At 43.6% G+C, this 12,500-nt stretch overlaps 2 protein-coding genes and 1 long non-coding RNA gene across 4 annotated transcripts in view; all 3 read left to right on the forward strand.

Moving 5' to 3' along the window:
* The window catches only part of LOC121843903 (rho guanine nucleotide exchange factor 39-like), a gene marked incomplete at its 5' end in the record, with an annotated part of 46,484 nt that extends 40,769 nt beyond the window's left edge, over positions 1 to 5,715 (forward strand). The window contains 2 exons of the mRNA XM_042313771.1: positions 4,137 to 4,384; positions 5,687 to 5,715. Of these exons, the coding sequence (XP_042169705.1) occupies positions 4,137 to 4,384; positions 5,687 to 5,715 (277 nt within the window). The remainder of the gene's footprint in view (positions 1 to 4,136; positions 4,385 to 5,686) is intronic.
* Positions 5,716 to 6,391: 676 nt separating this feature from the next.
* Positions 6,392 to 7,535, forward strand: LOC121843905. 2 transcript variants are annotated; one of them, XR_006081794.1, is made up of 3 exons: positions 6,392 to 6,411; positions 6,586 to 6,652; positions 6,874 to 7,535. It is a non-coding gene; the product is annotated as an uncharacterized LOC121843905 (long non-coding RNA). The 2 variants fall into 2 exon arrangements; XR_006081795.1 differs by having other exon boundaries at positions 6,909 to 7,535.
* Positions 7,536 to 8,566: 1,031 nt separating this feature from the next.
* On the forward strand, positions 8,567 to 10,275 carry LOC121843904. Its single transcript, XM_042313772.1, has 2 exons — positions 8,567 to 8,850; positions 8,881 to 10,275. Exons 1-2 carry the CDS (start codon positions 8,848 to 8,850, stop codon positions 10,273 to 10,275), a joined length of 1,398 nt encoding a protein of 465 aa, XP_042169706.1. The 5' UTR covers positions 8,567 to 8,847.
* The last annotated feature ends 2,225 nt before the right edge of the window (positions 10,276 to 12,500 follow it).

Genomic DNA, 12,500 nt, shown 5'->3' on the forward strand with positions numbered 1-12,500 from the left:
AAACACCTGGTGGGTCACTCTTACCTGGTGGGATGTTAAACACCTGGTGGGTCACTCTTACCTGGTGGGATGTTAAACACCTGGTGGGTCACTTACCTGGTGGGATGTTAAACACCTGGTTGGCCACTCTTACCTGGTGGGATGTTAAACACCTGGTGGGCCACTCTTACCTGGTGGGATGTTAAACACCTGGTGGGTCACTCTTACCTGGTGGGATGTTAAACACCTGGTGGGTCACTCTTACCTGGTGGGATGTTAAACACCTGGTGGGTCACTCTTACCTGGTGGGATGTTAAACACCTGGTTGGCCACTCTTACCTGGTGGGATGTTAAACACCTGGTGGGTCACTCTTACCTGGTGGGATGTTAAACACCTGGTTGGCCACTCTTACCTGGTGGGATGTTAAACACCTGGTGGGTCACTCTTACCTGGTGGGATGTTAAACACCTGGTGGGTCACTCTTACCTGGTGGGATGTTAAACACCTGGTGGGTCACTCTTACCTGGTGGGATGTTAAACACCTGGTGGGTCACTCTTACCTGGTGGGATGTTAAACACCTGGTGGGTCACTCTTACCTGGTGGGATGTTAAACACCTGGTTGGCCACTCTTACCTGGTGGGATGTTAAACACCTGGTGGGTCACTCTTACCTGGTGGGATGTTAAACACCTGGTGGGTCACTCTTACCTGGTGGGATGTTAAACACCTGGTGGGCCACTCTTACCTGGCTGGGATGTTAAACACCTGGTGGGTCACTCTTACCTGGTGGGATGTTAAACACCTGGTGGGTCACTCTTACCTGGTGGGATGTTAAACACCTGGTGGGCCACTCTTACCTGGTGGGATGTTAAACACCTGGTGGGTCACTCTTACCTGGTGGGATGTTAAACACCTGGTGGGTCACTCTTACCTGGTGGGATGTTAAACACCTGGTGGGTCACTCTTACCTGGTGGGATGTTAAACACCTGGTTGGCCACTCTTACCTGGTGGGATGTTAAACACCTGGTGGGCCACTCTTACCTGGTGGGATGTTAAACACCTGGTGGGTCACTCTTACCTGGTGGGATGTTAAACACCTGGTGGGTCACTCTTACCTGGTGGGATGTTAAACACCTGGTGGGTCACTCTTACCTGGTGGGATGTTAAACACCTGGTTGGCCACTCTTACCTGGTGGGATGTTAAACACCTGGTGGGTCACTCTTACCTGGTGGGATGTTAAACACCTGGTTGGCCACTCTTACCTGGTGGGATGTTAAACACCTGGTGGGTCACTCTTACCTGGTGGGATGTTAAACACCTGGTTGGCCACTCTTACCTGGTGGGATGTTAAACACCTGGTGGGTCACTCTTACCTGGTGGGATGTTAAACACCTGGTTGGCCACTCTTACCTGGTGGGATGTTAAACACCTGGTGGGTCACTCTTACCTGGTGGGATGTTAAACACCTGGTGGGTCACTCTTACCTGGTGGGATGTTAAACACCTGGTGGGCCACTCTTACCTGGTGGGATGTTAAACACCTGGTGGGTCACTCTTACCTGGTGGGATGTTAAACACCTGGTGGGCCACTCTTACCTGGTGGGATGTTAAACACCTGGTGGGTCACTCTTACCTGGCTGGGATGTTAAACACCTGGTGGGCCACTCTTACCTGGTGGGATGTTAAACACCTGGTGGGTCACTCTTACCTGGTGGGATGTTAAACACCTGGTTGGCCACTCTTACCTGGCTGGGATGTTAAACACCTGGTGGGCCACTCTTACCTGGTGGGATGTTAAACACCTGGTTGGCCACTCTTACCTGGCTGGGATGTTAAACACCTGGTGGGCCACTCTTACCTAGCTGGGATGTTAAACACCTGGTGGGCCACTCTAACCTAGCTGGGATGTTAAACACCTGGTGGGCCACTCTTACCTGGCTGGGATGTTAAACACCTGGTGGGCCACTCTAACCTAGCTGGGATGTTAAACACCTGGTGGGCCACTCTTACCTGGCTGGGATGTTAAACACCTGGTGGGTCACTCTAACCTAGCTGGGATGTTAAACACCTGGTGGGTCACTCTTACCTGGCAGGGATGTTAAACACCTGGTTGGCCACTCTTACCTGGCTGGGATGTTAAACACCTGGTGGGTCACTCTTACCTGGCAGGGATGTTAAACACCTGGTTGGCCACTCTTACCTGGCAGGGATGTTAAACACCTGGTTGGCCACTCTTACCTGGTGGGATGTTAAACACCTGGTGGGTCACTCTTACCTGGCTGGGATGTTAAACACCTGGTGGGTCACTCTTACCTGGCTGGGATGTTAAACACCTGGTGGGTCACTCTAACCTAGCTGGGATGTTAAACACCTGGTTGGCCACTCTTACCTGGCTGGGATGTTAAACACCTGGTGGGCCACTCTAACCTAGCTGGGATGTTAAACACCTGGTGGGCCACTCTAACCTAGCTGGGATGTTAAACACCTGGTGGGCCACTCTAACCTAGCTGGGATGTTAAACACCTGGTGGGCCACTCTTACCTGGCTGGGATGTTAAACACCTGGTTGGCCACTCTTACCTGGCTGGGATGTTAAACACCTGGTGGGTCACTCTTACCTGGCTGGGATGTTAAACACCTGGTGGGCCACTCTAACCTAGCTGGGATGTTAAACACCTGGTTGGTCACTCTTACCTGGCTGGGATGTTAAACACCTGGTGGGTCACTCTTACCTGGCTGGGATGTTAAACACCTGGTGGGTCACTCTTACCTGGCTGGGATGTTAAACACCTGGTTGGTCACTCTAACCTGGTGGGATGTTAAACACCTGGTGGGTCACTCTTACCTGGCTGGGATGTTAAACACCTTACCTGGCTGGGATGTTAAACACCTGGTGGCCACTCTTACCTGGCTGGGATGTTAAACACCTGGTGGGCCACTCTTACCTGGCTGGGATGTTAAACACCTGGTTGGCCACTCTTACCTGGCTGGGATGTTAAACACCTGGTGGGCCACTCTTACCTGGCTGGGATGTTAAACACCTGGTGGGTCACTCTTACCTGGCTGGGATGTTAAACACCTGGTGGGTCACTCTTACCTGGTTGGGATGTTAAACACCTGGTGGGTCACTCTTACCTGGTTGGGATGTTAAACACCTGGTGGGTCACTCTTACCTGGTTGGGATGTTAAACACCTGGTGGGCCACTCTTACCTGGCTGGGATGTTAAACACCTGGTGGGTCACTCTTACCTGGCTGGGATGGCTGGGATGTTAAACACCTGGTGGGTCACTCTTACCTGGCTGGGATGTTAAACACCTGGTGGGTCACTCTTACCTGGCTGGGATGTTAAACACCTGGTGGGTCACTCTTACCTGGCTGGGATGTTAAACACCTGGTGGGTCACTCTTACCTGGCTGGGATGTTAAACACCTGGTGGGTCACTCTTACCTGGCTGGGATGTTAAACACCTGGTGGGTCACTCTTACTTGGCTGGGATGTTAAACACCTGGTGGGTCACTCTTACCTGGTGGGATGTTAAACACCTGGTGGGTCACTCTAACCTGGTGGGATGTTAAACACCTGGTGGGTCACTCTTACCTTTTTGGGATGTTAAACACCTGTCTGGGTCACTCCTTACCTGGTCTGGGATGTTAAACACCTGGTGGGCTACTAGAGAAATGGTGTTGTCTGAGCAGTCAGTTAAGGTCACAGTCAGTTGTTGTCGGTGGCTCACCAGAGAAATGTTGTGTTCCTGAGCATCTTGTCTGTGGTCTCTGGGGGGACAGATGAACAGTGTGGTCTCCAGTCAGTTGTTGTCTGTGGTCTCTCCAGTCAGATGTCTTGGTAACAGATGTTGTCTGTGGTCTCTACAGACAGATGTTGTCTGTGGTCTCTACAGACAGATGTTGTCTGTGGTCTCTACAGACAGATGTTGTCTGTGGTCTCTACAGACAGTTGTTGTCTGTGGTCTCTCCACAGACAGTTGTGTCTGTGGTCTCTACAGACAGATGTTGTCTGTGGTCTACAGACTAGACAGACAGTTGTTGTCTGTGGTCTCTACAGACAGTTGTTGTCTGTGGTCTCTACAGACAGTTGTTGCCTGTGGTCTCTCCAACAGACAGTTGTTGCCTGTGTTGTCTGTGGTGGTCTCTACAGCCAGTTGAAGTCCAGGAACACAGTGGTCCATCAGAGAGATGATCTGGTCAGGAGACCTCTACGCTGCTTTGTAGAGGACCAGAAGAACCAAACTACCCCTTCCACACCACCCACCACCCCAGGGAGGAAGAGGGTGGCCCCCTCCACCCCAGACCCTCCAGACCTACCGCTCCAGCAGAAGCAGAGGGCAGCGCTCCAAGAGGATGAAGCTGACTGGGGGCCAGCTGAGAGGTGGGTTCGTACAGAATGTACTGTATATATATGATAATGCTGTCATTCAGAGGTGGGTTCGTACAGAATGTACAGTATATATATGAAATAATGCTTTATTCAGATAGTGTACACCATCAGTCATTCAGATTCATGTACTGTATATATGATAATGTACAGAATGTCTCAAATGTGTTTGTACAGAATGTACTGTATAAATATATGATAATGCTGTCATTCAGAGGTGGGCCAGTACAATGTACATTGTATATATGTATAATGATAATGCTGTCATTCAGAGGTGGGTTTGTACAGAATGTACTGTTATAGTACTGTATATATATGATAATGCTGTCATTCAGAGGTGGGTTTGTACAGAATGTACTGTATATATATATGATAATGCTGTCATTCAGAGGTGGGTTGTACAGAATGTACTGTATATATATGATAATGCTGTCATTCAGAGGTGGGGTTCAGAGGTGGGTTTGTACAGAATGTACTGTATATATATGATAATGCTGTCATTCAGAGGTGGGTTGGTACTGTATATATAATGTACTGTATATATATATGATAATGCTGTCATTCAGAGGTGGGTTTGTACAGAATGTACTGTATATATGATAATGCTGTCATTCAGAGGTGGGTTACATAGAATGTACTGTATATATATGATAATGCTGTCATTCAGAGGTGGGTTCGTACAGAATGTACTGTATATATATGATAATGCTGTCATTCAGAGGTGGGTTCGTACAGAATGTACTGTATATATGATAATGCTGTCATTCAGAGGTGGGTTCGTACAGAATGTACTGTATATATATGATAATGCTGTCATTCAGAGGTGGGTTCGTACAGAATGTACTATATATGATAATGCTGTCATTCAGAGGTGGGAACACTAAAATAATGTACTGATATGAATATGATAATGCTGTCATTAGAGCAGGGAACTAGAATGTACTATATCCTGATAATGCTGTATTACAGTGTAATTCTGATATAGAGCAGTAGTAACTATATGATAACCCTATTCAGAGGTGGGTTTGTACTGATGTTATTACAGTGTAATTACCCTGATATAGAGCAGAGGAACTATATATGATCCTCTGTCCCCTCTATCCTGATGTTATTACAGTGTAATTACCCTGATATAGAGCAGAGGAACTAGAACCCTCTGTCCCCTCTATCCTGATGTTATTACAGTGTAATTACCCTGATATAGAGCAGAGGAACTAGAACACTGATAATCCTGATGTTATTACAGTGTAATTACCCTGATATAGAGCAGAGGTGAATAGATTTTTTTCACGTATATTCTTCGCTCTCCTCAGTGAATCGCCAGGAATGTGTGATCCTGTGAAGGACCAAGAACTGTCAGAGATCCTTTGTTCTTTCACACAAACCAATCAAGTCTGACAGATAAGCTGTCATTCATGGTGGGGATACAGGATGTAGTGTAGATACTGAGAATCAGGTTATTCAGAGGTGGGGGTAGTTAGATACTGGAGAATCAGGTTAAGGGGGGTAGTTAGAATACTGGAGAATCAGGATAACGCTGGGATATGAGGAGGGTTGGAATGTAGTTAGATACTGAGAATCAGGTTAAGGGGGAGACAGATGATGTACAGTTATACACTGAAAATTAAAGGGAAATAAAATCAAATCCTAGATCTTTAATGATATATTCTGATATAGAGCAGAGGCTGACCCTCTGTCCCCTCATCCTGATGTTATTACAGTGTAAACCCTGATATAGAGCAGAGGAACTAAAACCTATCCTGATGTTATTACAGAGCAATAGAGCAGGGAACTAGAAGTCCCCTCATGGGTGAATGGGGGATGAAAATTACTGGAGAATAGGCAGAGGAACTAGAAGAATCCTGATGTTATTACAGTGTAAACCCTGATATAGAGCAGGGAACTAGAACCCTCTGTCCTCTCTATCCTGTGTAATTACCCTGATATTATAAGAGGTGAATAACTATTTTTTTCAAGATTGATTAGTTAATCCTCAGAGAATGGGAGGTCAAGCTGTAGATATGAGGAGAGATGGGAGGTAGTTAGATACTGGACAAACCAGGTTAAGTGGGAGAGATGGGAGGTAGTTAATGATGGGGAGATGTGAGGTAGTTAGATACTGGAGAATCAGGTTAATGGGGGGGGGATATGAGGATCAGGATGGGAGGTAGTTAGATACTGAGAATCAGGTTAATGGGGAGAGAGATGGGAGGTAGTTAGATACTGGAGAATCAGGTTAATGGGGAGAGATGGGAGGTAGTTAGATACTGGAGAATCAGGTTAATGGGGAGAGATGGGAGGTAGTTAGATACTGAGAATCAGGTTAACGGGGGGATATGAGGAGGATGGGAGGTAGCTAGATGCTGGAGAATTAGGTTAATGGGGAGAGATGGGAGGGTTAGATACTGAGAATCAGGTTAATGGGGGAGTAGTTAGATACTGGAGAATCAGGTTAATGGGGATAGAGATGATTGGAGGTAGTTAGATACTGGAGAATCAGGTTAATGGGGGGGTAGTTAGATACTGGAGAATCAGGGTAACGAGGGGATATGAGGAGAGATGGGAGGTAGTTAGATACTGGAGAATCAGGTTAACGAGGGGATATGAGGAGAGATGGGAGGTAGTTAGATACTGGAGAATCAGGTTAATGGGGAGAGATGGGAGGTAGTTAGATACTGGAGAATCAGGGTAACGAGGGGATATGAGGAGAGATGGGAGGTAGTTAGATACTGGAGAATCAGGTTAATGGGGAGAGACGGGAGGTAGTTAGAAGATATAAAATGTGAAGATTTTAACACTGATGCCAAAGACACACTTTGAAACACCTTCACGACAGAAGCTCAAGCAGATGGAAAATGTGAGATTTGACTCTGAAAGAAATGAATGTTTTGTCCTGAATAGAATGTTGCCATTTATATGTCAGAGCAAAAGCTCAGCAGGAAAATACTGTATTACTAGATTGGGAATCAAAACTGTCCCCTGGGATATTTTGGCAGCACAACACAGTGTCATCTGAATGTTAAATCGTGATTTATACTGTCTATTTACATTTAATTCAGACAAGAGCTGAAATATTAGTAACATGCTTGTCTCTATGGTAATATACAGTATATTATAATATTAGTAACATATCATGCTTGTCTCTATGGTAATATACAGTATATTATAATAACATGCCTGTCTCTATGGTAATATACAGTATATTATAATATTAGTAACATGCTTGTCTCTATGGTAATATACAGTATATTATAATATTAGTAACATGCTTGTCTCTATGGTAATATACAGTATATTATAATATTAGTAACATGCTTGTCTCTATGGTAATATACAGTATATTATAATATTAGTAACATGCTTGTCTCTATGGTAATATACAGTATATTATAATGGTAACATATCATGCTTGTCTCTATGGTAATATACAGTATATTATAATATTAGTAACATGCTTGTCTCTATGGTAATATACAGTATATTATAATATTAGTAACATGCTTGTCTCTATGGTAATATACAGTATATTATAATATTAGTAACATGCTTGTCTCTATGGTAATATACAGTATATTATAATATTAGTAACATGCTTGTCTCTATGGTAATATACAGTATATTATAATATTAGTAACATATCATGCTTGTCTCTATGGTAATATACAGTATATTATAATATTAGTAACATATCATGGTAATATACAGTATATTCTAATATGGTAATATACATATATTATAGTATATATAATATTAGTAACATGCTTGTCTCTATGGTAATATACAGTATATTATAATATTAGTAACATCATGCTTGTCTCTATGGTAATATACAGTATATTATAATATTAGTAACATGCTTGTCTCTATGGTAATATACAGTATATTATAATATTAGTAACATGCTTGTCTCTATGGTAATATACAGTATATTATAATGGTAACATATCATGCTTGTCTCTATGGTAATATACAGTATATTATAATATTAGTAACATGCTTGTCTCTATGGTAATATACAGTATATTATAATATTAGTAACATATCATGCTTGTCTCTGGTAATATACAGTATATTATAATATTAGTAACATGCTTGTCTCTATGGTAATATACAGTATATTATAGCATTATAAGATATATGGAGTGCAGGACTAGGACTATATTACAGTATATTAGTAGCGTTATGGAATATATGGAGTGCAGGACTAGGACTATAGACAGTATATTATAGCGTTATGGAGATATATGGAGTGCAGGACTAGGACTATAGACAGTATATTATAGCGTTATGGAGATATATGGAGTGCAGGACTAGGAGTATATACAAGCCAGCGTCACTGTATTACAATTAATAGCTATTGAGTTAATGAATATATTTATTCCATATCATGATTATGTCTTTCACTACTGCAGAGAGAATTCTCCCCTTTAAAAACTTCTAGTATGTGCTTGGCCATTCTGAGCCTTATGAGTCGATGGTCTACCATTCTGAGCCTTATGAGTCGATGGTCTACCATTCTGAGCCTTATGAATGGATGGTCTACCATTCTGAGCCTTATGAATGGATGGTCTACCATTCTGAGCCTTGTGGATGGATGGTCTACCATTCTGAGCCTTGTGGATGGATGGTCTACCATTCTGAGCCTTGTGGATGGATGGTCTACCATTCTGAGCCTTGTGGATGGATGGTCTACCATTCTGAGCCTTGTGGATGGATGGTCTACCATTCTGAGCCTTGTGGATGGATGGTCTACCATTCTGAGCCTTATGAATGGATGGTCTACCATTCTGAGCCTTATGAATGGATGGTCTACCATTCTGAGCCTTGTGGATGGATGGTCTACCATTCTGAGCCTTGTGGATGGATGGTCTACCATTCTGAGCCTTATGAATGGATGGTCTACCATTCTGAGCCTTGTGGATGGATGGTCTACCATTCTGAGCCTTGTGGATGGATGGTCTACCATTCTGAGCCTTGTGGATGGATGGTCTACCATTCTGAGCCTTGTGGATGGATGGTCTACCATTCTGAGCCTTGTGGATGGATGGTCTACCATTCTGAGCCTTGTGGATGGATGGTCTACCATTCTGAGCCTTGTGGATGGATGGTCTACCATTCTGAGCCTTATGAATGGATGGTCTACCATTCTGAGCCTTATGAATGGATGGTCTACCATTCTGAGCCTTATGAATGGATGGTCTACCATTCTGAGCCTTATGAATGGATGGTCTACCATTCTGAGCCTTATGAATGGATGGTCTACCATTCTGAGCCTTGTGGATGGATGGTCTACCATTCTGAGCCTTGTGGATGGATGGTCTACCATTCTGAGCCTTATGAATGGATGGTCTACCATTCTGAGCCTTGTGGATGGATGGTCTACCATTCTGAGCCTTGTGGATGGATGGTCTACCATTCTGAGCCTTGTGGATGGATGGTCTACCATTCTGAGCCTTGTGGATGGATGGTCTACCATTCTGAGCCTTGTGGATGGATGGTCTACCATTCTGAGCCTTGTGGATGGATGGTCTACCATTCTGAGCCTTATGAATGGATGGTCTACCATTCTGAGCCTTATGAATGGATGGTCTACCATTCTGAGCCTTATGAATGGATGGTCTACCATTCTGAGCCTTATGAATGGATGGTCTACCATTCTGAGCCTTGTGGATGGATGGTCTACCATTCTGAGCCTTGTGGATGGATGGTCTACCATTCTGAGCCTTATGAATGGATGGTCTACCATTCTGAGCCTTGTGGATGGATGGTCTACCATTCTGAGCCTTGTGGATCATGTGACTGCGTTCCTTATTACAGTACACGTTCCCTCTATAGTCATGTACCCCGTCCAATATATTTACCAAAAACATTAAACATTTTAAACAATCTTTTGTATTGCTAAATGTCTGATATGTTTTCATTTTGTTACTGTTTAGTCATGTCTGTTTTCTTCTGGTTTGTCCCCCCCCCAGTGCAATGGACTGTTATACTGTCTTTCCCCTCCCGACACAGAGGACAGGGTTAATATCGCCAACCATGTTGATGAAGACATTTTAAATATTCAATATGTTCTATATGAGGAGCGAGCGCTTTAGAGAAAGACTGATCTGGTTCTATTTTAACATTTGATGAGTGGTCACTTGGTCGGAGAGGATTAATATGGACAAGGTGATACAGGTCCATTTTTATATATTCGTCAAATAGATTTGTGGCCAGGTACGGGTAAAACGGGCTTCAAGCTTGCTTCTCTTTAGCCTCTAATAAATCTAGAGCTGTTGAACTAGATTAATCTAATGTATTTCTAAAGATCTTTTTATATCAGTTGTCACAAAGTGCATACAGTGCCTTGCGAAAGTATTCGGCCCCCTTGAACTTTGCGACCTTTTGCCACATTTCAGGCTTCAAACATAAAGATATAAAACTGTATTTTTTTTGTGAAGAATCAACAATGGGACACAATCATGAAGTGGAACGACATTTATTGGATATTTCAAACTTTTTAACAAATCAAAAACTGAAAAATTGGGCGTGCAAAATTATTCAGCCCCTTAAGTTAATACTTTGTAGCGCCACCTTTTGCTGTGATTACAGCTGTAAGTCGCTTGGGGTATGTCTCTATCAGTTTTGCACATCGAGAGACTGACATTTTTCCCATTCCTCCTTGCAAAACAGCCCGAGCTCAGTGAGGTTGGATGGAGAGCATTTGTGAACAGCAGTTTTCAGTTCTTTCCACAGATTCTCGATTGGATTCAGGTCTGGACTTTGACTTGGCCATTCTAACACCTGGATATGTTTATTTTTGAACCATTCCATTGTAGATTTTGCTTTATGTTTTGGATCATTGTCTTGTTGGAAGACAAATCTCTGTCCCAGTCTCAGGTCTTTTGCAGACTCCATCAGGTTTTCTTCCAGAATGGTCCTGTATTTGGCTCCATCCATCTTCCCATCAATTGTAACCATCTTCCCTGTCCCTGCTGAAGAAAAGCAGGCCCAAACCATGATGCTGCCACCACCATGTTGGACAGTGGGGATGGTGTGTTCAGGGTGATGAGCTGTGTTGCTTTTACGCCAAACATAACGTTTTGCATTGTTGCCAAAAAGTTCAATTTTGGTTTCTTCTGACCAGAGCACCTTCTTCCACATGTTTGGTGTGTCTCCCAGGTGGCTTGTGGCAAACTTTAAACAACACTTTTTATGGATATCTTTAAGAAATGGCTTTCTTCTTGCCACTCTTCCATAAAGGCCAGATTTGTGCAATATACGACTGATTGTTGTCCTATGGACAGAGTCTCCCACCTCAGCTGTAGATCTCTGCAGTTCATCCAGAGTGATCATGGGCCTCTTGGCTGCATCTCTGATCAGTCTTCGCCTTGTATGAGCTGAAAGTTTAGAGGGACGGCCAGGTCTTGGTAGATTTGCAGTGGTCTGATACTCCTTCCATTTCAATATTATCGCTTGCACAGTGCTCCTTGGGATGTTTAAAGCTTGGGAAATCTTTTTGTATCCAAATCCGGCTTTAAACTTCTTCACAACAGTATCTCGGACCTGCCTGGTGTGTTCCTTGTTCTTCATGATGCTCTCTGCGCTTTTAACGGACCTCTGAGACTATCACAGTGCAGGTGCATTTATACGGAGACTTGATTACACACAGGTGGATTGTATTTATCATCATTAGTCATTTAGGTCAACATTGGATCATTCAGAGATCCTCACTGAACTTCTGGAGAGAGTTTGCTGCACTGAAAGTAAAGGGGCTGAATAATTTTGCACGCCCAATTTTTCAGTTTTTGATTTGTTAAAAAGTTTGAAATATCCAATAAATGTCGTTCCACTTCATGATTGTGTCCCACTTGTTGTTGATTCTTCACAAAAAAAATACAGTTTTATATCTTTATGTTTCAAGCCTGAAATGTGGCAAAAGGTCGCAAAGTTCAAGGGGGCCGAATACTTTTGCAAGGCACTGTAACTAACCCTGTCTAGACATCAAACAGTGGCAAGGAAAAACCTCCTGAGAAACCAGACTGAAGAACGAGGCCTATCCTCCTGGTAGAAACCTCCTGAGAAACCAGACTGAAGAACGAGGCCTATCCTCCTGGTAGAAACCTCCTGAGAAACCAGACTGAGGGG

Source organism: Oncorhynchus tshawytscha, unplaced genomic scaffold (assembly GCF_018296145.1).
Source record: "Oncorhynchus tshawytscha isolate Ot180627B unplaced genomic scaffold, Otsh_v2.0 Un_contig_5785_pilon_pilon, whole genome shotgun sequence".
Lineage (NCBI taxonomy): Eukaryota > Metazoa > Chordata > Actinopteri > Salmoniformes > Salmonidae > Oncorhynchus > Oncorhynchus tshawytscha.